Below are 24,968 nucleotides of genomic sequence, written 5' to 3'. Positions count from 1 at the left end.
CCGCTGCGCTGTATCAGCGTAAAATAGGGGCCTTCTATCAGTAGTAAGGACAAAGATTCAGCAGGAGGCAGACAGTGTTGGATTTATTTACACAGCGCTGGTGTTTCAAAGATGACAGTGATGCAAAATAATGCATTCATGATGCGATCATGCAAAAATACAACATGACAGAAACCAGACAAAGACAATAAAGAAATTGACAGTAAACTGGTAAATGCAATTAAATAAACCAAAAGTTTTTACCACAACAGTTGTGCAGTTTGAGCTCTCCAAACAATGTTTCCACTTGGAGAATGATATGAATGTATATTATATTTAATGAATTATCAACATTTCTGTAACCAAACATTTTAAATTAATGGGGGAATATGTTGGGATTAACAGTAACTAAACTAATCAATATATATTTCACGGGGCATTGATAAACATTGACACAATTAAACAAATAGTGTGCGCGAATTGGCGGGAGTCGTGCATATAGCACGTCTTCGCCACACGCTCCTCCCCTTATTCTGGTCTCGACATTTTAAATTATGCTTGAGACATGTTCCTCACAAATAAGCAGTAACCTCAAACATTTTCAGGACGTAGCAGTGTTCATTTTCCCTTCAACTGAAATCCTTACAGTTCAGTATTTCTGAACACCCCCCTTAAACATACACACTACCCAAACTAATGGACATGTGACAGCAAGTCAGCATGGCACATTCAAAACGAGCACTGGGTACTTGATACATATTGACCAATATGGGTATGTCCATTTGGTGAATGTAGATTGGTGGAGGAAGTAAAGGAACATCATAGCAGTTGCCGCCAGGCAGATAAACACTTTGCCCAGGCCCTCAACTCTGTTCACTAACCTTTTGGCAATGAGGTGGCATAAACAAAAGGCTCCAGCTAGGTCATAATAAATTCAGTGTCAGTCAATGTCGGGATGAAAACCTCACACACTCATCATAGGGCAGACACTCCTGCAGAGCACCCCCCAACCTTCCCATAGGAAGAGCATAAGAGCAGGAAGGAGACAGTTCGGCCTCCAACATGGCGTCGTCACCAGGGGCCGACTGGTAAAATTGACCCCGCCCTTATAAATCAAATCAACTATTACAGACGGAGGCGTTTCACATTATTCACTTAGCCTACCACAGAGATGAGAAGCATTTCCCCCCACTTTTTATGGAAGCCCCAGAAACTTTCCATAGCCCCCCAACATACAGTACTAGTCAAAAGTTTGGACACACCTACTCATTCAAGAGTTTATTTTTACTATTTTCTACATTGTAGAATAATGGTGAATACATCAAAAGTAGGAAATAACACATACGGAATCATGTAGTAACCAAAACGTATTAAACAAATCAAAATATATTTTGTATCACTGCAGAATGCTGTAGTAGCCATGCTGGTTAAGTGTGCCTTGAATTCTAAATAAATCATAGACAGTGTCACCAGCAAAGCAACCCCACACCATCACACATCCTCCTCCAAGCTTCACGGGGGGAACCACACATGCTGAGATCATCCGTTCACCTACTCTGCATCTCACACAGCGGACTCATCAGACCAAAGGACAGATTTCCACCAGTCTAATGTCCATTGCTCGTATTTCTTGGCCCAAGCAAGTCTTCTTCTTATTGGTGTCCTTTAGTAGTGGTTTCTTTGCAGAAATTCGAGTCTGACCACAAGTCAGAGACCACTATGATGACACACCAAATGTGTTTGCTGGATCACATGAAAAGAGCAGGAATAGGCTTTTGCATCCAAAGATTATCCAACTTGAATAAACGCTTGGAAGTAAGGATGACAGTAGTGGTGTAGTCTACAGCGATACAGACATCACTGATTATTGATATCTACATAGCGCACTGTGAATCACAGTGCTGCTCTCTCATTTGAGCTATTTGCGCTTTACAGATTGGGGTTGTTGTGGATGGCTGTTCACAAATCTAAATGTGTATTTGAACCAAATAATGGTTGAATTCAAGAAGTTTAAGCTGCCTATCAATCATTGTTTTTCAAACCAGTGGACAGACAGTGAAAAATGCGCTCTTGCAACAGCTGCATAGTGCAGATCCAAGCCTACGGAATAAAAGTGGGACTTTTATTGCTCAGTCTAATTCATTCTGATAAAATAAATAAATCGATAGGCCTAATGGACACATACTCCATCTTGCACACTTTTGATAGACTTAGGGGGCAATCTGCAGTTTCTACATCCATTTTTGGACTTAGATAGATATATATAAATTAGATAGATATATATCTATATCCATTGATACTTGAAGAATATAACTTATAAATCCCTCATGAGCTTCGTTCAACTGTCACACTCCATGAGAACCCAAAATATACGCTTGTTTTATTCCAATGTTTGTATGACAACAAAAGCCTAAATTACGAAGAGGGGTGGCTAATAAGTCCTTCGTTTTGGGGTCATGCTCAGGTAAAACAATTTGGCAAATCAATACTTCCATATTTCCAAGTCTTATTCTTGAAGATCAAGGGGTATAACATTTAATGGAATGACTGGAATTATGATAGACTTTGGTTTTTAAGGTAAAGATATAATTTAATCGTATTATATGTAGTAGGAAGTGATGGGTTAGAAAAGCCTACATAACTCATAAAGTAACATTTAACATCCATATATGGCCAGCTGTGTAAAATTTTAACATCGATTTATCCTGCAATAGATGACCTTCAATTGGTAACATACATTTTTGTATTCTAATGCCTCTTATGGGGAAAGTAAGAGGCATTACTAACGGAACGTAATCAGATTACGTTACTGAGTTTGGGTAATCCCAAAGTTACGTTACTGTTACTGTGGGTATATAATCTGATCCTAGATCTGTTAGAAGAGCAATTTGTTTAGAAGAGTCGAGAACGCCCCCCTCTGCACTGCGCAAATTCGCATCGTCCGGGGGCAGGCAGTGTTTTGAAATAACACAAGATGTCTGCCGGAACAGCGCTAACGGCGAACGAGCGTCATATTCGAGACAATAACTACAACAACAATCTTCCAGAGGACCGAATGGACGTTGAACTTGACACAGGACACAACGTAACGGACCGGGAAGACTTGGACACTGGAATACAAGCCACTTGTTCATCTAACGGCAGTGGCGGGGAGGAGGATGAGTCGGAGGCCATTGATCGGGAAAGAGAAGCCGGGGGCTCGATTCCTCAGCGCAACGGGGGAGGAGTGTTGTTGGGCAGGGAGCAAGAGGTCTCAGTCGAAATCGGAGAGACGTATTTATGTCAGCGAGCCGACAAGACATGGCGTAAGTATTTGTTTATAAGCCAATAATAGTTAGCTACGTTTGAAAGGCTGTGGGGCAGAACACTATTTATCATCAGTGCGCCCGGACTGGTTCTGCATACATCTTCAGACTGATACTAGGCTGGACACGTGACATTTTTAACAACGCTTTTTTACAACTAAAACGAGTTCATTGCATCCGCCGTGGAGCCCAGTTTCTTAATTTTACCATCTGTCCCAACTGCTTGGCGTAGTTTTGAATTAAAAAAAAAGATCTTAGGGCATTTTTCACCCTGCCAGCTCCTATTCGTTCTACTGAACACAGTGGCACCAACTCGCTTCCCGAACGTTCTATTCTCAGCCTTATTGTTCTAGGTCACAATTCCTGCCTGGCTATTGTTGGCAAAGAGACCTGCCCATATTAAACTCGTAGGCTTACCTCAGTAATTTATTATAATTAACAAGGTTGGGGATACTTGGTGAGCGAACTCGCTGTTCGCCTGGGTACACGTTGTTGTTGACCCACAGAGCTAACGATGGCTGGCGCATAGCCATCAAACGTTAAACATTTTCTGCTCATGGAGGGTGTAAACCTAAAAAACATTTTTTCAAGATGTGGCCGATTTAAACATCCAGAGGACATTTTTTAATTAAGAAATAACCATGTTAATGTAGATCTGTAGAAAAACTACCTCAGATTATTAGCCTAGAAAGTGTCACGAATTAGTTATTTAGTACCCACAGAAGGCCACAGCCTTAAACTCTAACCCTAGGTATAACTGTTTTAGCCCATAACCCTTGGGTAGGGTAGCCTAGAATACTTTTAAAAACGATTTGTGTTATAATATTGTTAGTAAATACCATTATAGTACTAAATAGCATTTTGATTGTTATTTTGTTAATCAAAACCTATGCAAGCATTTAGCTGTTTTTTGTTGTTGTTCTTTTATGATATTTATTATTGTAAGGCAGAACACTTGATAAACAAGCCACATTTTATTTTTCAAATGTGATTTGAACTGGGTGTGACATATGTGAAAGTCCAACAATTGGATGGGATAGGTGGGGCAGGTTTGAGACTGATCTCAGGAATTAATAAGAAAAATACACTATTTCTCAGCTGCCTCACCAGTGACTTTATGTGAATTAATAACTTTTAATTGCTAACTGTTTCCAATAGATGGCAGCATAAAACCACAAAGCATCAATTATAGGCTATAGCAGTAATAAGATTGACATAAAATTGCATGCAACCAAAGACTATATGTCCCATGATTTTCTAAAATGGTCACTCATTACTTTACAGGTAGCTATTTATTTCGTATTAGGCCTGTGTTGCTTTTGGGAGAGCAAAAAAATAGTGAATATAGCAGACATTGAACCCCGGCCAAATAAATCAAATCAAATTTATTTTTATATAGCCCTTCGTACATCAGCTGATATCTCAAAGTGCTGTACAGAAACCCAGCCTAAAACCCCAAACAGCAAGCAAAGCATGTGAAAGAAGCATGGTGGCTAGGAAAAACTCCCTAGAAAGGCCAAAAACCTACGAAGAAACCTAGAGAGGAACCAGGCTATGAGGGGTGGCCAGTCCTCTTCTGGCTGTGCAGGGTGGATATTATAACAGAACATGGTCAAGATGTTAAAATGTTAAAATGTTCATAAATGACCAGCATGGTCAAATAATAATAATCATAGTAGTTGTCGAGGGTGCAACAAGCACGTCCGGTGAACAGGTCAGGGTTCCATAGCCGCAGGCAGAACAGTTGAAACTGGAGCAGCAGCACGGCCAGGTGGACTGGGGACAGCAAGGAGTCATCATACCAGGTAGTCCTGAGGCATGGTCCTAGGGCTCAGGTCCTCCGAGAGAAAGACAGAAAGAGAGAAAGAGAGTAATCACTAGTCAGGTGCGCTAACCTCAACCCTAGTAGACATGCATAATAAAAAGCTCTGTTAACGTATCATATTATGAGTACACAGCCTCGAATAGAAAAGCTGACTGCTTCTTCCAGCCCGCCAACAAATTACATCATCACGGTTAGCAAACTTACCTCCAACATGCCCCTCGCTTGCGCGAGAAGGCAGAGTGCTCGCTGACAGCACAAGTTTTTGGTGGGGCTTGTTGAGTTGGCTACTTTTGCGAGAAGGCAGAGTGGGCCGATGATGGTTGACGAATTTGACAGTGAATGTACTAGGAAAATACGTTTTTGTCGACCAGAGGTGACTGAATTGATGTTCAGGTTTATTGATAATTGTTATGGTAATGAAGTATAATTTCAAAACATGAGCACATGAACAAGTAATAATAAACATGAATCATCATTATATTTCTTCACATCAATCTGTTAAATGCCTCTTGCACTAGCAGTGTGGAAAGGGACAGAAAGTGCGCGCATTAGTTTTCCTGTGAGGGGAGTGGTGTATCCAGGGAGAGAACTAATCTTCTGAAATTTAATTTGTGGTCTTATACTGCCATCTATTGGAATTATTTAGCAACTGCAGTAGTACTGAATAAATTGAATATCCTTATTAAAATAGTAATTACTCACCATTTTCTAGTTAATTTTATCACGTACAACCATAAAATAACTATTTAAACCATAACAAGGAAACTGTCATAAGCATCATACATTTAGGTAATACATTTTTTTTTTTTTTCAAGATGGGTGCCATTATCTGCGAAAGTAACACCCCCTTAAACCCTTAACATATAACTACAGACACTGGACACGGACACTAAAAAATTTGCTTTTTTTAAATTATAAATCTGGTAGCTCTCAAGAGCCTTTGCTTTGCTGAGCAGTTCGTTTTCATGAGTGTGCCGCCTGCCATGTCATCAGAGGAGTAGATCTGTGAATAATGAAATTTAATACATTTTTGCCACGCTTTCACATTGAGGCCAAGTTTACATTTCACATTTTAGTCATTTAGCAGACACTCTTATCCAGAGCAACAAGGTTAAGTGGCCTGCTCAAGGGTACATCGACAGATTTTTCACCTAGTTTGTTTGGGGATTCGAACTAGCCACCTTTCGGTTACTGCCAAACGCTCTTAACTGCTAGATTACAAATCACAAAATCTTAAACACAAAAAGGCAAATGGTAGTAGATAAATGGTAAACTGGTTAAATAAAAGACTGTTCTTAGAACTTTCAGACTGTCGTTGTTTTGGAGAAATAGGGACATGTCTGTCTATTTCGTCAAATATCTCAATGTATGTATTTTAATGGTTTGAAGTTCCACACCATTTTAATCAGGATAACCTATTATTTCTAATGATGCATGTTTTTGCAGCTGTATAATGATGTTACCCGTTGCTGGTAGTTAAAACATCAACAACAAAATTACTCATAGAACTGAGGTCGTCCTACTGTTGTTTTTCAAGTCGTACACCATTTTAATCATGGTCATATCCTCTTTCTAATTATATAAGGCCGGGCAGTGTATTCTGCTGGCATTGATCGATAAAGACCAGAAATAGTCACAAGTTGCCATTTTTTTCCCCTTCTTCCTCGTTATGCAGACATAAGCACACTTGGCACCATTGAGGTGCGGATGTTTACTTTCTACACAAGTTCTTTTTCAGTTTCGTCCTAAGAACAGATTGTAGTGGTAAAATAAAAAAGGTGTACCTTTTTTGGTGCCATTTAAGGAAAATGGAATTCTAAGGATCATTGCAGTCAGAAAAGGCTCAGCGAAGGTTTGTTCCAATTCATTTGCTATGGCCTCACGCTAGTGTTCCAGCTCAACCAACCTTCTTTGGATGTTTTTCAGCCTTGTGTGAATTTTGACTCGTTCTATTGTCCTGATCGAGATAGTCACAATGTTTAACTATGCAGGTTTTTATCGACTTGTTGTTGGTGATCTCAAGATCAAGTTTGCTTTTTGAACATTAGATATGTGAAATTGTGGTTTTGTTTATTGTTTGCATTCAAGGCCATCAAGCTCTATTAGCTGTAAGCGATAGCTAGGCTGGACAATAGAACGAGTAAAAATTCACCCAAGGCTGAAAAATGGCAAAGGAGCGTTGGCTAAGCTGGGAACACTAGCGCGAGCCCATAGCAAATTAATGAAATCGAACGCTCGCAGAGCCTGTTTAGGCTAGAGTGAAGATTAGAATTCCATTTAGCCAAAATGGCACCAACAAAAATCTATCCCTTTTTATTTTACAACTACAATCTGTTCTTAGGATGAAACTGAAAAAAAAAACTTGTGTAGAAAGGAAACATCCGCACCTCAATGGTGCCAGGTGTGCTTATGTCTGCATAACGAGGAAGTAAGGAAACAATTAGGGATGCACGATTTATCGGTGAACATATTGGAATCAGACGATATTAGCTAAAAATGCCAACATCGGCATCGGCCCAATGTCTAGTTTAACGCCGATGTCAAAGCTGACGTGCATACCTACAGTGGCTTGCGAAAGTGTTCACCCCCTTGGCATTTTTAAATTAGCCTATCAGAAGCTTCTAAAGCCATGACATCATTTTCTGGACTTTTCCATGCTGTTTAACTTCTATGGGCTAGGTGGGACGCTAGCGGGACACAGCCAGTGAAATATCAGGGCGGAAAATTCAAAAACAACAAAATGTCATAATTCAACTTTCTCAAACACAACTATTTTACACCATTTTAAAGATAAACTTCTCGTTAATCTAACCACATTGTCCGATTTCAAAAAGGCTTTACAGCGAAAGCAAAACATTAGATTATGTTAGGAGAGTACATAGACAAAAATAATCACACAGCCATTTTCCAAGCAAGGACACGTGTCAATAAAACCCAAAACACAGCTAAATGAAGCACTAACCTTTGACGATCTTCATCAGATGACACTCCTAGGACATTATGTTACACAATACATGTATGTTTTGTTCGATAAAGTTCATATTTATATCCAAAAACAGCATTTTACATTGGCGCGTGATGTTCAGAAAATGTGTTCCCACCAAAACGCCCGGTCAATGTGCACATCAATTTACAAAAATACTCATCATAAACGTTGACAAAATATATAACAAATATTTTAAGAATTATAGATAGACTACCCCTGGATGCAACTGCTGTGTCAGATTTTAAAATAGCTTTACGGAGAAAGCACATTTTTCAATATTCTCAGTACATAGCTCAGCCATCACGGCGAGCTATTCAGACACCCGCCAAGTTCGGGGCAACCTAAACTCAGATTTAGTATTAGAAATATTCTCTTACCTTTGCTAATTATTGTCAGAATGCTACTTCCACAAGAAATGTTGTTTTTGTTCAAAATAATCCATATTTATGTACAAATACCGTACAGATCACTTATCCAAAGGCATAACGCGCGAGCGCGGAATGAGAGACAAAAGTCAAAATGTTCCATTATCGTACTTAGAAGCATGTCAAACGCTGTTTAAAATCAATCTTTATGGTATTTTTAATGTAAAATTGCGATAATATTCCAACCGGACAATAGCATATTCATTCAAGAAGAAAAAGAAGGAACGGCGTGCTCGCGTGACCACGCATATCCAATCCCTTTGTTGCCAGGCAGACCACTCAGTAACTGAGCTCCTATACTCTGCCCAGTGACAGGAGAATGCTCAAACCACTTTCTGAAGGCTTTAGACAGCCAATGGAAGCCTTAGGAAGTGCAACGTCCCCCAGAGACACTGTAGCTTCAATAGAGAATCAAAAGAAGAACTATAATTCTGACTTTTCACTTCCTGCTTGGATTTTTCTCAGGTTTTTGCCTGCCATATGAGTTCTGTTATACTCACAGACACCATTCAAACAGTTTTAGAAACTTCAGTGTTTTCTATCCAAATCTACTAATAATATGCATATTCTAGTTTCTGGGCCAGAGTAGTAACCTGTTTAAATTGGGTACGTTTTTCATCCGGCAGTGAAAATACTGCCCCCTAGCCCAGACAGGTTAAAGGCACAGTCAAGTTAGAATATGTTAACTTCTGACCCACTGGAATTGTGATACAGTGAATTATAAGTGAAATCATCTGTCTGTAAACAATTGTTAGAAAATTACGTGTCATGCACAAAGTAGATGTCCTAACCGACTTGCCAAAACTATAGTTTGTTAACAAAAAATGTGTGGAGTGGTTGAAAAACGAGTTTTAATGACTCCAACCTAAGTGTATGTAAACTTCCGACTTCAACTGTATATTTCCCTATAGTAAACAATGGCATGACCTCAGAGTTCCATGATACATTTTTTATTGTTTCATTCTAACTACCAGCAACGTGGGCAGGTCTCATTACCAACAATAGCAAAGCACAATAAGCTGGGAATAGAACGTTCGGAAAGCGAGTTGGTGCCACGGTGCTCAATAGAACTAATAGGAGCTGGAACGGTGAAAAATTCCCTAAAATAAGGCTGTTTTTTCGTGATTTCTTCAAAACTACAGCTGGGACATATGGTAATATTATGAAACTGGGCTCTGCGGCAGATGCAATGTACTAGTTTTTATCAGAAAAAAAGCATTGTTAAAAATGTAATGTGTCCTGCCCTACTATAGCTAGCTAGATGTGCTTTTTCCAGAGATAGCTACAGTTAAATCAGTAAAACTCAACCTCTTTTTCTTTTCTTCTTTTTTCAGATTCTGCTGAGGTTATCCAGTCCAGGCTGAACGAACAGGAGGGCAGAGAGGAGTTCTACGTACACTATGTTGGATGTGAGTGGGACACACACAGCATTTCCATTCTCCTCCATCTTTTCATACACCTCTCCTTCCTACTTTCCTCCACCTTCCTTTATCATTTCTTCCTTCTCCGCCAACCCTCTCTCTATCTCTCCCCTGGGCCTGTAGTTAACAGACGTCTGGATGAGTGGGTGGGCAAGGCTCGCCTGGCACTGACCAAGACGGCGAAGGACGCAGTGACAAAAATCGCTGAGGGTGGTGGAGGGGGCGAGCTGGGGGAGCAGCCCGAAAGGAAGATCACCCGCAACCAGAAACGCAAACATGATGAGATCAACCACGTGCAGAAGGTAGGCTAGTGCAGGAGGTTCTAGACTACATACCCCAACAGAGGTGGATCATATCCCCATTGTCAATTTCTAAACTGTTCTTCTGTCAGTCAGATTAGTTAGATTCCGATATTAAATGGGCTCCCTGTGTTCTGTTTTCTAACCAAACTCCTCTTTCCCGCCAGACGTACGCAGAGATGGACCCCACCACAGCTGCCCTGGAAAAGGAGCATGAGGCGGTAAGCGTGTGTAGCTATAATGTTATGCACTTTTTGATATACAGTACCAGTCAAAAGTTTGGACACCTATTCATTCCAGGGTATTATTTTGTATTATTTTCTATATTGTACAATAATAGTGAAGATATCAAAACTATGAAATGAAATTGCTAAACAAATGAAAATATATTTTATATTTGAGATTCTTCAAAGTAGCCACCCTATGCCTTGATGACCGCTTTGCTCCCTCTTGGAATTCTCTCAACCAGCTTCATGAGGTAGTCACCTGGAATGCATTTCAATTAACAGTTGTGCCTTGTTAAAAGTTAATTTTGTGTAATTTCTTTCCTCCTTAATGCGTTTGAGCCAATCACTTGTGTTGTGACAAGGTAGGGGTGGTATACAGAATATAGCCCTATTTGGTAAAAGACCAAGTCCATATTATGTCAAGAACAGCTAAAATAAGCAAACAGAAACAACAGTCCATCATTACCTTAAGACATGAAGGTCAGTCAATCTGGTCAGTCAATACGCCATCCCATCTGGTTTGTTTTTAGTGGGACATCATTTGTTTTTCAACAGGACAATTGAAAGTAATAGTGATGTCTTCACTATTATTGTACAATGTAGGAAATAGTAAAAATAAAGAAAAACCCTTAAATAAGTACATGTGCCAAACTTTTGACTCGTACTGTATGTAGTTGTAAGACAATACAATTCGTAGAGAAGGGGGGGAAAGTAAAAATGTGTCCTTGCCTCTCTCTCCCAGATCACTAAAGTGAAGTACGTGGACAAGATCCAGATTGGAAACTTCGAGATTGACGCCTGGTACTTCTCCCCATTCCCAGAGGACTACGGCAAGCAGCCCAAGCTGTGGATCTGCGAGTATTGCCTCAAGTACATGAAGTACGAGAAGACCTTCAGATACCACCTGGTCGGTGACTGTCAGCTTCAACAGTTTAAAAGCACTGTTAGCTTCAGCATTGCTGTTGTCTTTCATTACCATCTACCATTGGAGACTAGCACTTCTATTTTACCAATATACAGTTGAAAAGCTTTGAACCATATACTTATGTTTCATCCTTCTCCACCTCTATTTCTGTTAAGAGAATTTCGTTCTCAATGTTCTTAAACTGAACTTTAATTAAACTACTCAGTCTGCATCCCAGAATTTGTAAGATTCTGGTTGAATGAAACAGACTGAGTCCCAGCTTACAATAGTCAAAATGTTTATTCACGAGGGCTCTGAAGTCCATTATACAAAGACATCCATTTTATAGTTCACTTCATATCCTACGCACACACATACACACAAACAGTAGATATCCTACGCACATACATACACACAAACAGTAGGTGAGTTGTGTGCTTCTCCACAGTTCTCACCACTGTGTATCACTACCCAGCGCTGTCCGTTCCATTCCCCAGAGATTAGAGAAACCTTGAGAAGTACTCCCTGTCCTATCATAAGTTTCTCAGAGTCCTAGTCAGGTCGAGCCAAACACAGTCTCTATTGTTCTCGGTATTTTCTTCGGCACACGCATACACACATTTATCTCCCTCCCAGTCTAACCTAGTTGGACTTATGTTTAATACTTTAATTATTCATTATACATGCTACATAAACAACTAATTAGTTACGTTTCAGGGTAGAATTATTTAATCATTTTCTTTAAACATATAAAATCTTTTATAAATTTCCTCTCTACCTTTCCTTTCCTCCTCACTCTATCTGTTCCTCCAGTCCCAATGTCAGTGGAGGCAGCCTCTTGGGAAAGAGATCTACAGGCGGAGCAACATCTCTGTGTACGAAGTGGACGGACGCGACCACAAGGTAAGAACACAGGAGGCAGGACCAAACCACAGAGAATTACCCCAAACTGCCCTGAAAGCAATTTAAACAGGTCTTAGTTAATTGGGAACAAGAACAACCTAGACCTTTCAACTTAAGTCTTGGGGGTACCCCTAATTTGCATATGTTTGTTCCAGCACTAACATAACTGACTCATCTTCATTGAGCATCTGCAAGGTGTATTAAAATGAACAAACCCACTGACGGTAATACTGACCCTTGTCTCTTTCTGTAGATCTACTGCCAGAACCTGTGTCTACTGGCCAAGCTCTTCCTGGACCACAAGACGCTGTACTTTGACGTGGAGCCTTTTGTCTTTTACATTCTGACTGAAGTCAACAGGCAGGGAGCACACATAGTGGGATACTTCTCCAAAGTAAGTACTGGTCCCAGTACAGGGATGGGGATATCTGTGGCTGCTTGTCCAAAGTAAAAAAAAATGTATAAACTCAGCAAAAAAATAAAGGTCCCCTTTTCAGGACCCTGTCTTTCAAAGATAATTTGAAAAAATCCAAATAACTTCACAGATCTTCATTGTAAAGGGTTTAAACACTGTTTACCATGCTTGTTCAATGAACCATAAACAATTAATTTACATGCACCTGTGGAACGGTCGTTAAGACACTAACAGCTTACAGACGTTTGACAATTAAGGTCACAGTTATGAAAACTTAGAACACTAAAGAGGCCTTTCTACTGACTTTGAAAAACACCAAAAGAAAGATGCCCAGGGTCCCTGCTCATCTGCGTGAACGTGCCTTAGGCATGCTGCAAGGAGGCATGAAGACTGCAGATGTGGCCAGGGCAATAAATTGCAATGTCTTCACTGTGAGACGCCTAAGACAGCGTTACATGGAGACAGGACGGACAGCTGATCGGCCTCGCAGTGGCAGACCACGTGTAAAAACACCTGCACAGGATCGGTACATCCGAACATCACACCTGCGGGAAAGGTACAGGATGGCAACAACACTAGGAACGCACAATCCCTCCATCAGTGCTCAGACTGTCCTCAATAGGCTGAGAGAGGCTGGACTGAGGGCTTGTAGGCCTGTTGTAAGGCAGGTCCTCACCAGACATCACCGGCAACAGCAGGCACAAACCCACCGTCGCTGGACCAGACAGGACTGTCAAAAAGTGCTCTTCACTGACGAATCGCAGTTTTGTCTCACCAGGGGAGATGGTCGGATTCACGTTTATCGTCGAAGGAATGAGCGTTACACCGAGGCCTGTACTCTGGAGCGGGATCGATTTGGAGGTGGAGGGTCCGTCATGGTCTGGGGCAATGTGTCACAGCATCATCGGACTGAGCTTGTTGTCATTGCAGGCCATCTCAACGCTGTGCGTTACAGGGAAGACATCCTCCTCCCTCATGTGGTACCCTTCCTGCAGGCTCATCCTGACATGACCCTCCAGCTTGACAATGCCACCAGCCATACTGCTCATTCTGTGTGTGATTTTGTGCAAGACAGGAATATCAGTGTTCTGCCATGGCCAGCGAAGAGCCCGGATCTCAATCCCATTGAGCATGTCTGGGACCTGTTGGATCGGAGTGTGAGGGCTAGGGCCATTCCCCCCAGAAATGCCCGGGAACTTGCAGGTGCCTTGGTGGAAGAGTGGGGTAACGTCTCACAGCAAGAACTGGCAAATCTGGTGCAGTCCATGAGGAGGAGATGCACTGCAGTACTTAATGCAGCTGGTAGCCACACCAGATACTGACTGTTACTTTTGATTTTGACCCCCCTTTGTTCAGGGACAGATTATTCCATTTCTGTTAGTCACACGTCTGTGGAACTTGTTCAGTTTGTCTCAGTTGTTGAATCTTGTTACGTTCATACAAATATTTACACATGTTAAGTTTGCTGAAAATGAACACAGTTTATTTACAGTGAGAGAACGTTTCCTTTTTTTGCTAAGTTTATCTGTAATGTAGCTGTTTATTTTTTGGGGGGGAGGGGGGTTAGAAACACATTTCATAAATGGTGTAGACCTTAGTGAAATGCTTACTTACAAGCCCTTAACCAACAATACAGTTTTAAGAAAAAAATACATGTAAAGAAAATATTTATTAAATAAACTGAAGTAAAAAAATAAATAAATAGAAAATAAAAATTTAAAGAGCAACAATAAAATAACAGTAACGAAGCTATATACAGGGGGTACCGGTACAGAATCAATGTGCTGGGGCACAGGTTAGTCGAGCTAATTGAGGTAATGTGTACATGTAATGCAAATAGTCCAGGTAGCCATTTGGTTATCTGTTCAGAAGTCTTATGGCTTGAGGGTAGAAGCTGTTAAGAATCCCTTTTGACCTAAAAATGTCTCATGTCTTAAGGAAAGTCCCAAATCTGAAGGAAATTGTTCATTGTTTTAGGTGAATGGATAACTGGTATAGTGTAGGCCTATAAAAGCTGAGCTTGTTGTGTGTTCCACAGGAGAAAGAGTCTCCAGATGGGAATAACGTGGCGTGTATCCTCACCCTCCCACCCTACCAGCGTAGAGGATACGGAAAGTTCCTCATAGCCTTCAGTGAGTGGGATACACACACACTGGAGCTGGGCAATATGGACAAAATATTATGCTAAATTGACAATTATCAGGTTAACGATAAATTGTGCGTTAAGTTAATACAATTATTAAGCACCATTTATTTTATTATACCCCTTAAACTACTACTTTGAATGTTAACAATTTTCCCGCCAGCTTAGGCCTATTCCATTTCAAACTTCACATTTCTAGTAAAGGCTACTTATCATTATTATCAATATCCGTAAAATGTTGTTTATAAATGGCTGGTTTGGTTGGTGACGATCATTTTTGGTTTATCGTCCCAGCTCTAACACACAGTATCACACGTGCTCTCTCTTGTTCTCTCCCCCCCAGGTTATGAGCTGTCTAAATTGGAGAGTACGGTGGGTTCTCCGGAGAAGCCCCTGTCAGACCTGGGCAAGCTGAGCTACAGGAGCTACTGGTCCTGGGTGCTGCTGGAGATCCTCAGGGACTTCAGGGGCACGCTTTCCATCAAGGACCTCAGGTACACACAGACAAGTAACTATTTTCACCTCACCATAAATACATTTTCATGTACAGTACCAGTCAAAAGTTTGGACACACCTACTCATTCCAGGGTTTTTTGTTTTGACTATTTTCTACATTGTAGACTAGCAGTGAAGACATCAAAACTATGAAATAACACATATGGAATCATATGCCTTGTTAAAAGTTATTTTGTGGAATTTCTTTCATTCTTAATGCGTTTGAGCCAATCACTTGTGTTGTGACAAGGTAGGGGTGGTATACAGAAGATAGCCCTATTTGGTAAAAGACCAAGTCCATATTATGGCATGAACGGCTAAAATAAGCAAAGAGAAATGACAGTCCATTACTTTAAGACATGGAAATTCTGAAAATTTCAAGAAGCCATCAAGCGCTTTGATGAAACTGGCTTTCACGAGGACTGCCCCAGGAAAGGAAGATCCAAAGTTACCTCTGCTGCAGAGGATAAGTTCATGAGAGTTATCAGCCTCATAAATTGCAGCCCAAATAAATGCTTCAGTTCAAGTAACAGACACATCTCAACATCAATCAGGCCTTCATGGTCGAATTGCTGCAAAGAAACCACTACTAAAGGAGACCAATAGAAAGAAGAGACTTGCTTGGGCCAAGAAACACGAGCAATGGACATTAGACCGGTAGAAATCTGTCCTTTGGTCTGATGAGTCCAAATTTGAGATTTTTGGTTCCAACCCCCGTGTCTTTGTTAGACGCAGAGTAGGTGAACCGATGATCTCAGCATGTGTGGTTCCCACCGTGAAGCTTGGAGGATGTGTGGGGGTTCTTTGCTGGTGAAACTGTCAGTGATTTATTTTGGATTCAAGGCACAATGAACCAGCATGGCTACAATAGCATTCTGCAGTGATACGCCATCCCATCTGGTTTGCACTTAGTTCCGCTATCATTTGTTTTTCAACAGGACAATGACCGAAATCACACCTCCAGGCTGTGTAAGGGCTATTTGACCAAGAAGGAGAGAGATGGAGTGCTGCATCAGATGACCTGGCCTCCACAATCACCCGACCTCAACTCAATTGAGATGGTTTGGGATGAGTTGGACCGCATAGTGAAGTAAAAGCAGCCAACAAGTGCTCAGCATGCAGTGGTTGCTCCACTAAAAGTTTAGCGATTATGCTGCGGTACTTAGAGGTAATTTGTGGTTTAGTACGGTACCCTACGTCACCACTTCATTGCTCCAGACCAGCGCAAGGAGGAGTTAGAGCGCTGATTATGCTTTTGGGTCCAACTGTGCTTGACAATGAATGGGTGACATAAACCTAAATAGAAACTGTTAATTGTGCACGACTTCAGTATTACTTACTAAAACTGTTGTTACACTAAGGTTTTTATTTTGTTAGGATTATTTTGCTCTTACTGTAGTAGGGTAGGCCACTCCCGACCGGTCACGTTGTACAGTGTCTGAGTGGTGCAACGGTCTAAGATACTGCATAGCAGTGGAAGCTGTGTTGCTACAGATGCTGGTTCAATACCTGTGCCAACCTCGACTGGGAGACCCATGAAATGACTGTAGGTTTTTGGTTTCTCTCCCTCTAAAAACAGAAATAATTCTAAATAACAAACTGGCTTTATTTCCAAATTAGTAACATTGTCACATCCCATGTTCAAGAATTGCCCTTTTCTCGCTCATTTTACAGTATTTGAAAACTAAATCATCTCCAAAAAATTGTTTTACTTTTTTTTTTAAACAAACCGATTATTATTTTATAATTATTTTAAAGCCCCTTGGATATTCTCACAGATATATTATTAACCCTGTTAGTAGTTGGACACTATATATTGTTCATGTCTCCCGAGTGGTGCACAATGGGATTGCCTTGCAGTTCTCCAGCTGTATCCACTGAAAGTTTTCAAGGCACGAGGGCAGGGGGCACGGGATGGGCCACAGAGCCGCACACAGAGACGGACCTAGCCCATGGGGAAGGGAGGAGAAGGGGGAGGGGTGGACCTCCACACTGGGTAGCACAGAGCAACACTTTAAGGGGCATTGCACTATTAATGGCGCTGACTAAGGAAACGTTCCCGCTGTTCTTACTGCCAGTCTGCACGTTCAAACTAAAACAATGTAACTAATAATGACATCTTCATGCTTTCGTTAATAAAATAATGATAAAAATACTCTTTCAAAATGCCAATGATTGTTTAGTTATGGTTTCATAACGAATTACTATGGGAATAAATATCACTGAATTACAGAAATATTGGAACAAAGTTGTCTAATGAAGGTAAACAAATGGTTGCTTACTGGAAAATACTCTTTCAAACACACATGGTCACGTTGTACTATTAGCCCATTAGGGCTATTAGCAGGTAGCTGGACAATAGACTTGCCTAGAAGGTGAGTAGGGGGAGAATTCTATGTATTCTATTCTATGTAATTCTATGTATTCAAATGTATTTCTTAGTTAGGTTGGCTGTATCACAACCGGCCCTGATTGGTTGACAATTTCAGTTTAATCCACCAGAAAAGACAAAACAAATAATACAACAAAAAGTATTATTATTATGTATCACATCCGACCGTGATTGGGAGTCCAATAGGGCAGCGCACAATTGGCCCAGCGTTCTCTCCCTCTGCAAACAGAAATAAATATTTTGGCCTTTACAAACGTTATTTTGGGCATTATTCAGATTACAATCGCTCTTTCATTTAAAAAATAAATAAATAAAAAATATTGTTATATATTATCAAGTTGATGACAGTCATATAGCCGGCACCTACATAAAGCTGAGTGACTCACTCATTCATGGCTTTGGATCAAAATAAATAAGTACCAACATAGTCCTTTAATAAAGAAATGTTGTGGTTATCCTGACCTGGACACCATGTACAGTATTATAATAGCCCATTTTGATACTTTGTGGATGGGGCCTCCCCAGTGGCGCAGCTAAGTCACCGCATCACAATGCAAAATGCGTTGCTACAGATACCCGTGCCAGCCGCCACCGGTAGACCCATGAAGCGGCTTTTGGTTTTAATTTAGAATCCTCTATATGTAATTATTGGCTGAGAGTCAGGTCATCTTTTTTTTATATACTGTAGGTCTACCGTAGGCGATATGAGTCTCACTAGTGTTGAGTAATGTACTGTTTAAAAGTGGTGTAGGTCTTATTTATTTAAAGAGCATATTGAAGTTTGAAGCAATAGGATTTGAAGCAATAGCCTACAACTATTTTAGCACCGTTTCACGCTGCTCTGAGACAAGCATGGTCACTGGTCTTGATAAATCAATGCGATTTTTATTTTGACTGCATCTCCATTTGGGTATTGGTTAGACTACAATTATGGTGTAGAAATGTTATACTCTTAGTGTAACCTTTTATTTAACTAGGCAAGTCAGTTAAGAACAAATTTTTATTTACAAGGACAGCCTACTCCTTCCTCCCCGTTGGGGAATTGAATCCCAGTCTCCCGCGTGCCCGCACGACACGGGATTCTTTAGCTAAATAGCCAAGTACTGTTTTCTACTCCCAACCGTCACGTTGTACAGCGCCATATTTTCCGTTCCATCCTAATGGAAACCCAGGAGGGTTTTTCGTTTTTCTTGGAATAAAAACACCATAATATTAAGCAACATTTCTTAAAATCAGTCCCGTATACTATGTTCTTATAAAAAAGGTTTTAAAATCTCTAGTACAGCCACTACTGAAGGCCATCCAATGCTTGTCAAAGATGCCCTCTGGTGGTCAAACTAGCACTAACTAGCATTAATGGTACAGTGGTTGGCACTTAAATAACATGCCATAGAATTCTGAGGCACCGCGCAAGCTGTGCTGCAGTATGCTGCAACTTTTAAAGGACGAACCACTCTGTGAGAATTCCTTCAAGACTGTTGGAAAAGCATTCCAGGAGACTACCTCGTGAAGCTGGTTGAGAGAATGCCACAGTGTGCAATGCCGTCAAGGCAAAGGGTGGCTACTTTGAAGAATCTCAAGTATAAAATATATTAACACTTTTTTGGTTACTACCTGATTCCGTATGTGTTATTTCATAGTTTGGTGTCTTCACTATTATTCTACAATGTAGAAAATGGTATATATATGAAAAAAAATAAAACTTCAATGAGTAGGTGTCTAAACTTTTGACTGGTACTGTATGTGAATATCCATCCACTTGCACATCCACAACATAGGTACACCTGCATTCGCTTGTACATTTGTCATGTACTCCCACTTCATAACTGTACACATATGACCTCACACACACTCAGCCCCAGATTATCATTGCTCTCCCCCCTCCACAGTCAGATGACCAGTATTACCCAGGGTGACATCATCAGTACGCTGCAGTCCCTCAACATGGTGAAATACTGGAAGGGCCAGCACGTCATCTGTGTCACGCCCAAACTGGTTGAGGAACACCTCAAGAGCGCCCAGTACAAGAAGCCGCCAATCACAGGTAGACATGTTTCCTTTTGACGTCTCATAGGCTCCATCCCAAATGACACCTTATTCCCTACACTACTGTTCAAAAGTTTGGGGTCACTTAGAAATGTCCTTGTTTCTGAAAGAAAAGCAAAAAAAAATGTCCATTTAAAATAACATCAAATTGATCAGAAATACAGTGTAGACATTGTTAATGTTGTAAATGACTATTGTAGCTGGAAACGGCAGATTTTTTTTAATGGATATCTACATAGGTGTACAGAGGCCCATTATCAGCAACCATCACTCGTGTGTTCCAATGGCACGTTATGTTAGCTAATCCAAGTTAATCATTTTAGAAGGCTAATAATTGAACCCACAAATGCTGATGTTCCAGATACTCAACTAGTCTAAAGAAGGCCAGTTTTATTGTTTCTTTAATAAGAACAACAGTTTTCAGCTGTGCTTATATAATTGCAAAAGAGTTTTCTAATGATCAATTAGCCTTTTAAAATGATCAACTTGGATTAGCTAACACAACGTGCCATTGGAACACAGGAGTGATGATTGCTGATAATGGGCCTCTGTACGCCTATGTAGATATTCCATAAAAAATCTGCTGTTTCCAGCTACAATAGTCATTTACAACATTAACAATGTCTACACTGTATTTCTGATCAATTTGATGGTATTTTAATGGACAAAAAAATTGGCTTTTCTTTCAGAAACAAAGATGTTTCTAAGTGACCCCAAACTTTTGAATGGTGGTGTATTAGTGCACTACTTTTGACCAGAGCACTAATGGGCCCCACTCAGGGCAGCAGGTTGAGACAGTAATTGAAAGGTTGCTGGTTTGACTCCCTGATCTGACTACTTGAAAAATCTGACAATGTGCCCTTGAGCAAGGCACTAATTGCTCCAGGGTTGCAGTCAATAATGGCTGGCTCTGACCCCACTCTCCGAGGGTGTTTCAGGGACATGCAGAAAACAAATGTCCAATTAACATGCGTATAATACACAGTACATGTGTAAAATAGAACAAATGTAAGCACCCACTATTAATAATAATAATAATATCATCCCCTATATAGGGAATACTGTGCCATTTGGGACAATCCCCTAGTCTCCTCCTTACTGAGTACTTATCTGAAAGGACTTGATAAGTGAAAGCTAGGAGGAAAACAGATATTGAAGACTTGTGGGTCCCGCCACATCTCTCTCCTTCTTTCTCCCAGTCACACACACTCCTGTTTCTCACAGTTCTCTTTGACTTGGCCCAGCTGGGGGGAGGGTGTGTGTTTGCATTAATGTGTATAAAGTAGTGCGGAGCTAATTGACAGATGTCGGTTCAATTATTTGGGTTTTTGTATGTGCTCTGAATGCGCAGTTTGTCTAGAGATAAATCGGATCAAACCTGAACTGTGCGATGTAGTAGGGGTTTGTAGTTTTCGACAGGCCAATATTCTACATAGTTTAGCGCAGAAAATGTGGAAGGGGGAGGGAAGAAACAGACGGTATTTTCCACTTCATATTAGCTAGAGAATTATTCACTGCAACCCTGGAGAAATTAGTGCCTTGCTCAAGGGCACATTGTCCGATTTTTCTAGAATGAACAATATGCATATTCTAGTGATCTGTTGATAGGATTGGTGCCTGACCAGGAACAAATTGAGCAATGACAGGGAAATGCGGAAGAGGGGAAGCGAGGGAGTTCACTCTCTCCAAAATATGCTCAATGCGTTTCTATGGGCTTATTTTGGAGCTAAGCTTGTCGCATGCCTTCCTGCCTTTGGGACAACCACCCCCATTGTTAGGGCGGAGACATGAGCATCTCGTCATTATTTACAGATCTGCCATTGCAGTCAAATTTCTTTACACAGAGAAGGGAGAAGGCATGATGCTCGTGAATTTGCACGTCCCATGTAATGATGAGTCAATCAACATCGTGGTGCATAGTAGGTTATTGACTATGCATTGATTGACAATTGAAGAGCAAGTGTTGACTAGTTTTTAAAAGGTGTCGAACTGACTGAATAAAGTTGATCTCCTATATCCCTTGGCCATAAATCATGCGACTGTGGTTTATACAGTGCCTTCGGAAAGTATTCAGACCCCTTGACTTTTCCCACATTCTGTTATGTTATAGCCGTATTGTAAAGTGGATTAAATAAATGTAAATCCTCAGCAATCTACACACAATACCCCATAATGATAAAGCAAAAACAGGTTTAGAAATTTTTGCAAATGTATTCAAAATAAAAGCTGATACCTTATTTACAAAAGTATTCAGACCCTTTGCTATAAATGGAAGAAGACTCCTCCTAGAGCTGGCCGCCCGGGCCAAACTGAGCAGTCAGGGGAGAAGGCCATGGTCAGGGAGGTGACAAAGAACAGAGCTCCAAAGTTCCTCAATGGAGATGGTTGTCCTTCTGGAAGGTTCTATCTCTGCAGCACTCCGACAATCAGAACTTTATGGTAGAGTGGCCAGATGGAAGCCACACCTCAGTAAAAGGCACATGACATCCCGCTTTGGGGTTTGCTAAAATGCACCTAAAGACTCTGACCATGAGAAACAACATTCTTTGGTCTGACGAAACCAAGATTGAACTCTGGCCTGAATGCCAAGCGTCATGTCTGAAGGAAACCTGGCACCATCCCTATGGTGAAGCATGGTCGTGGCAGCATCATGCTGTGGGGTGTTTTTCAGCGGAAGGGAGTGGGAGACTAGTAGGATCGAGGTAAAGATGAACGGAGAAAAGTACAGAGATCCTTAATGAGTGCTCAGGACCTCAGACTGGGGTGAAGGTTCACCTTCAAACAGGATAACAACCCTAAGCACACAGCTAAAATAGTGATTTTTGTCAGACCGCATAGGCAGCAGCTCTTTAGAGATAAGATGACGACTTGGAATGAAATGATAAAGTCATAAAACAAATGTAATATTCACAGCTGAAATATTTTATTGAAGTGAAGTAATGTGAATAAATTATGTGTGTGATAAGCAGTAATGGGCCGTCACTACCATCATGGGACTTTTTATTAATTGTTTTATTCTGTTACAGCATTCCACCCACATAATGCATTGTGCATTTTAAAGTTAAAAAAAAGAAGAAAAAAAAGGTATTTTTGGTTGTTGTAATAGTACCGAAACCAAACCGACCTCAAAGCAGTAATCGCTCAGCACTAGTATACAGTTGTCTCTTGAGGATATCATAGTGTTACTCTCTCTCAATGTGTGTGTGTGTGTGTGTGTGTGTGTGTGTGTGTGTGTGTGTGTGTGTGTGTGTGTGTGTGTGTGTGTGTGTGTGTGTGTGTGTGTGTGTGTGTGTGTGTGTGTGTGTGTGGGTGTGGGTGTGGGAGGGAGGGAGAGAGACCCTGACCAGAATGTTTCTGTCTCCTCAGTTGACACCGTGTGTCTGAAGTGGGCCCCGCCCAAACATAAGCAAGCCAAGTTCTCCAAGAAGTGAGGGAAGGTGCTAGTGACATCATGCCAGACCAACCAACCCACACACGCATGGTATTCGTTCTCCAATTCCCTTCTTCCCTCCACTTGTTCTTTGTCCCCAGTTTAAGCTATTTGTTGTGAAGAGGAACCAATATTTACATTACTAGCGTCTTTTTTCACTTTTTTTTTAAATAAACAAGAATATTGATTCACTTGGGTGGTCTTTTTTCTTTCCTTTAACAATTTCTACTCAATAGCAGTGTTTCTCCTAGATATATATTTCCCTTGGTGGGGTGCAAAGGCACCTGAAGCAACTACTATGAAGACTACTCTTATATGCTTTGAAAATACTGGTAATCACAATCAGGGATGCAATAAAAAAAAAACGGTCAGTATTGTTATTGATTGAAAAAAAAAATGACAATGGTATTATATGGCGCACAGTTGTTACTCAATTGTGTAAAGTGATATGACATGAAGTGAGAGAAGGCAGTTGGTATTAGATTTCACATGGCTGCTTTAGGTATTTTCTCAACAAATTTCCATAAGGCTCTTGCCTTGACGACTTTGTCTATATTGTCATGGTGATAATAATCGTTTTAAAGGAATTGAATGGGAAGGCAGGGGTGTACAACAGTCCTCCTAGAGTGTTGTGTTAGAGCAAAAGCCTGCAAACCTACCTGAATACCGGTAGACTTACTTTGCCTGGCTACTCATCCACATCGCTCCGGCCAACTGACACTTCTCCACGATGAGTCTGGATTTGCCTTCTCGGCGATTTCTAGAATGCGAGCACATTCTGATTGGTCTCAGAAACCGATGGGTTTGGCCAAAGCCGGCCTACATGATGACGGTTTCAACTTTGATACTCTTATTGGTTAGATTTGTTAGACCATCCAATAGCTGATAAATTAGTTTTGTACAACGCCCCTCATTTTGAAGTCAGTTTCAGATTGACTGAATGTATTTAGCAATCTATAGAGCAACAGAATTAAAGTCCGGGTGAGTTGTCAGGCAAACACTTACTAGTCAGCTGAGCTGCACTGTTTCAGGACCGTCTTAAAGGAATACTTAGTGATTTTAGCAATGACGCCCTTTAGCAACTTCCCCAGAGTCAAATGAACTCATGGATACCATTTTTATTTCTCTGTGTCCAGTATGAAGGAAGTTAAGAGGTTGTTTCGCGAGCCAATGCTAACTACATTGCCCTCAATTTATTCATACCCCTTGACTTTTTTAATGCATTTATACACTACCTTTTTAATGACAAAGTGAAAACATGATTTTAGAAATGTGTACATTTATTGAAAAATGAAATCCAGAAATATCTAATGTACTTAAGTATACACACCCCTGAGTCAATACATGTTAGAATCACCATTGGCAATTAGTATTTCTGGGTACGTCTGTAAGAGCTTTGCACACGTGGATTGTACAATATTTGCACATTTTATTATGACGTTTTATTCTTCAAGCTCTGTCATGTTGGCTGTTGATCATTGCTAGATAGCCATTTTCAAGTCTTGCCATATATTCACGCTGATTTAAGTCGAAACTGTAACTAGACCACTCGAACATTCAATGTCATCTTAGTTAGCATCTCCAGGGTATATTTGGCTTTGTGTTTTAGGTTATTGTCTTGCTGAAAGGTGAATTTGTCTCCCAGTGTCTGTTGGAAAGCAGACTACACTAGGTTTTCCTCTAGGATTTTGCCTGTGCTTAGCTCTTCCTTTTCTTTTTATCCCTAAAAAAAGAAAAACTCTGTAGTCCTTGCCGATAACAAGCAAACCCATA

General features: G+C 40.7%; 1 protein-coding gene across 2 annotated transcripts; it reads left to right on the top strand.

Annotated features, from left to right (window-relative positions):
* The first annotated feature begins 2,878 nt into the window (after window positions 1-2,878).
* LOC106583907 (histone acetyltransferase KAT8) lies at window positions 2,879-23,386 on the top strand. Of its 2 annotated transcripts, XM_014168561.2 has the most exons (11): window positions 2,883-3,284; window positions 9,855-9,929; window positions 10,065-10,243; window positions 10,408-10,461; window positions 11,210-11,374; window positions 12,185-12,274; window positions 12,528-12,668; window positions 14,728-14,821; window positions 15,176-15,326; window positions 19,609-19,763; window positions 23,132-23,386. In XM_014168561.2, the coding sequence occupies exons 1-11, from the start codon at window positions 2,954-2,956 to the stop codon at window positions 23,194-23,196; spliced, it is 1,500 nt and encodes a 499-aa protein (XP_014024036.1). In that variant the 5' UTR covers window positions 2,883-2,953; the 3' UTR covers window positions 23,197-23,386. The 2 variants fall into 2 exon arrangements, with proteins under 2 accessions (XP_045561945.1, XP_014024036.1); XM_045705989.1 differs by lacking the exons at window positions 19,609-19,763; window positions 23,132-23,386 and adding an exon at window positions 16,266-17,482 and having other exon boundaries at window positions 2,879-3,284.
* The last annotated feature ends 1,582 nt before the right edge of the window (window positions 23,387-24,968 follow it).

The sequence above is a fragment of the Salmo salar genome, chromosome ssa23 (assembly GCF_905237065.1).
Source record: "Salmo salar chromosome ssa23, Ssal_v3.1, whole genome shotgun sequence".
In the NCBI taxonomy this organism is placed as follows: Eukaryota; Metazoa; Chordata; class Actinopteri; order Salmoniformes; family Salmonidae; genus Salmo; species Salmo salar.
The sequence above is the reverse complement of the archived record's forward strand: the minus strand, read 5'-3'. Positions and strand labels throughout refer to the sequence as shown.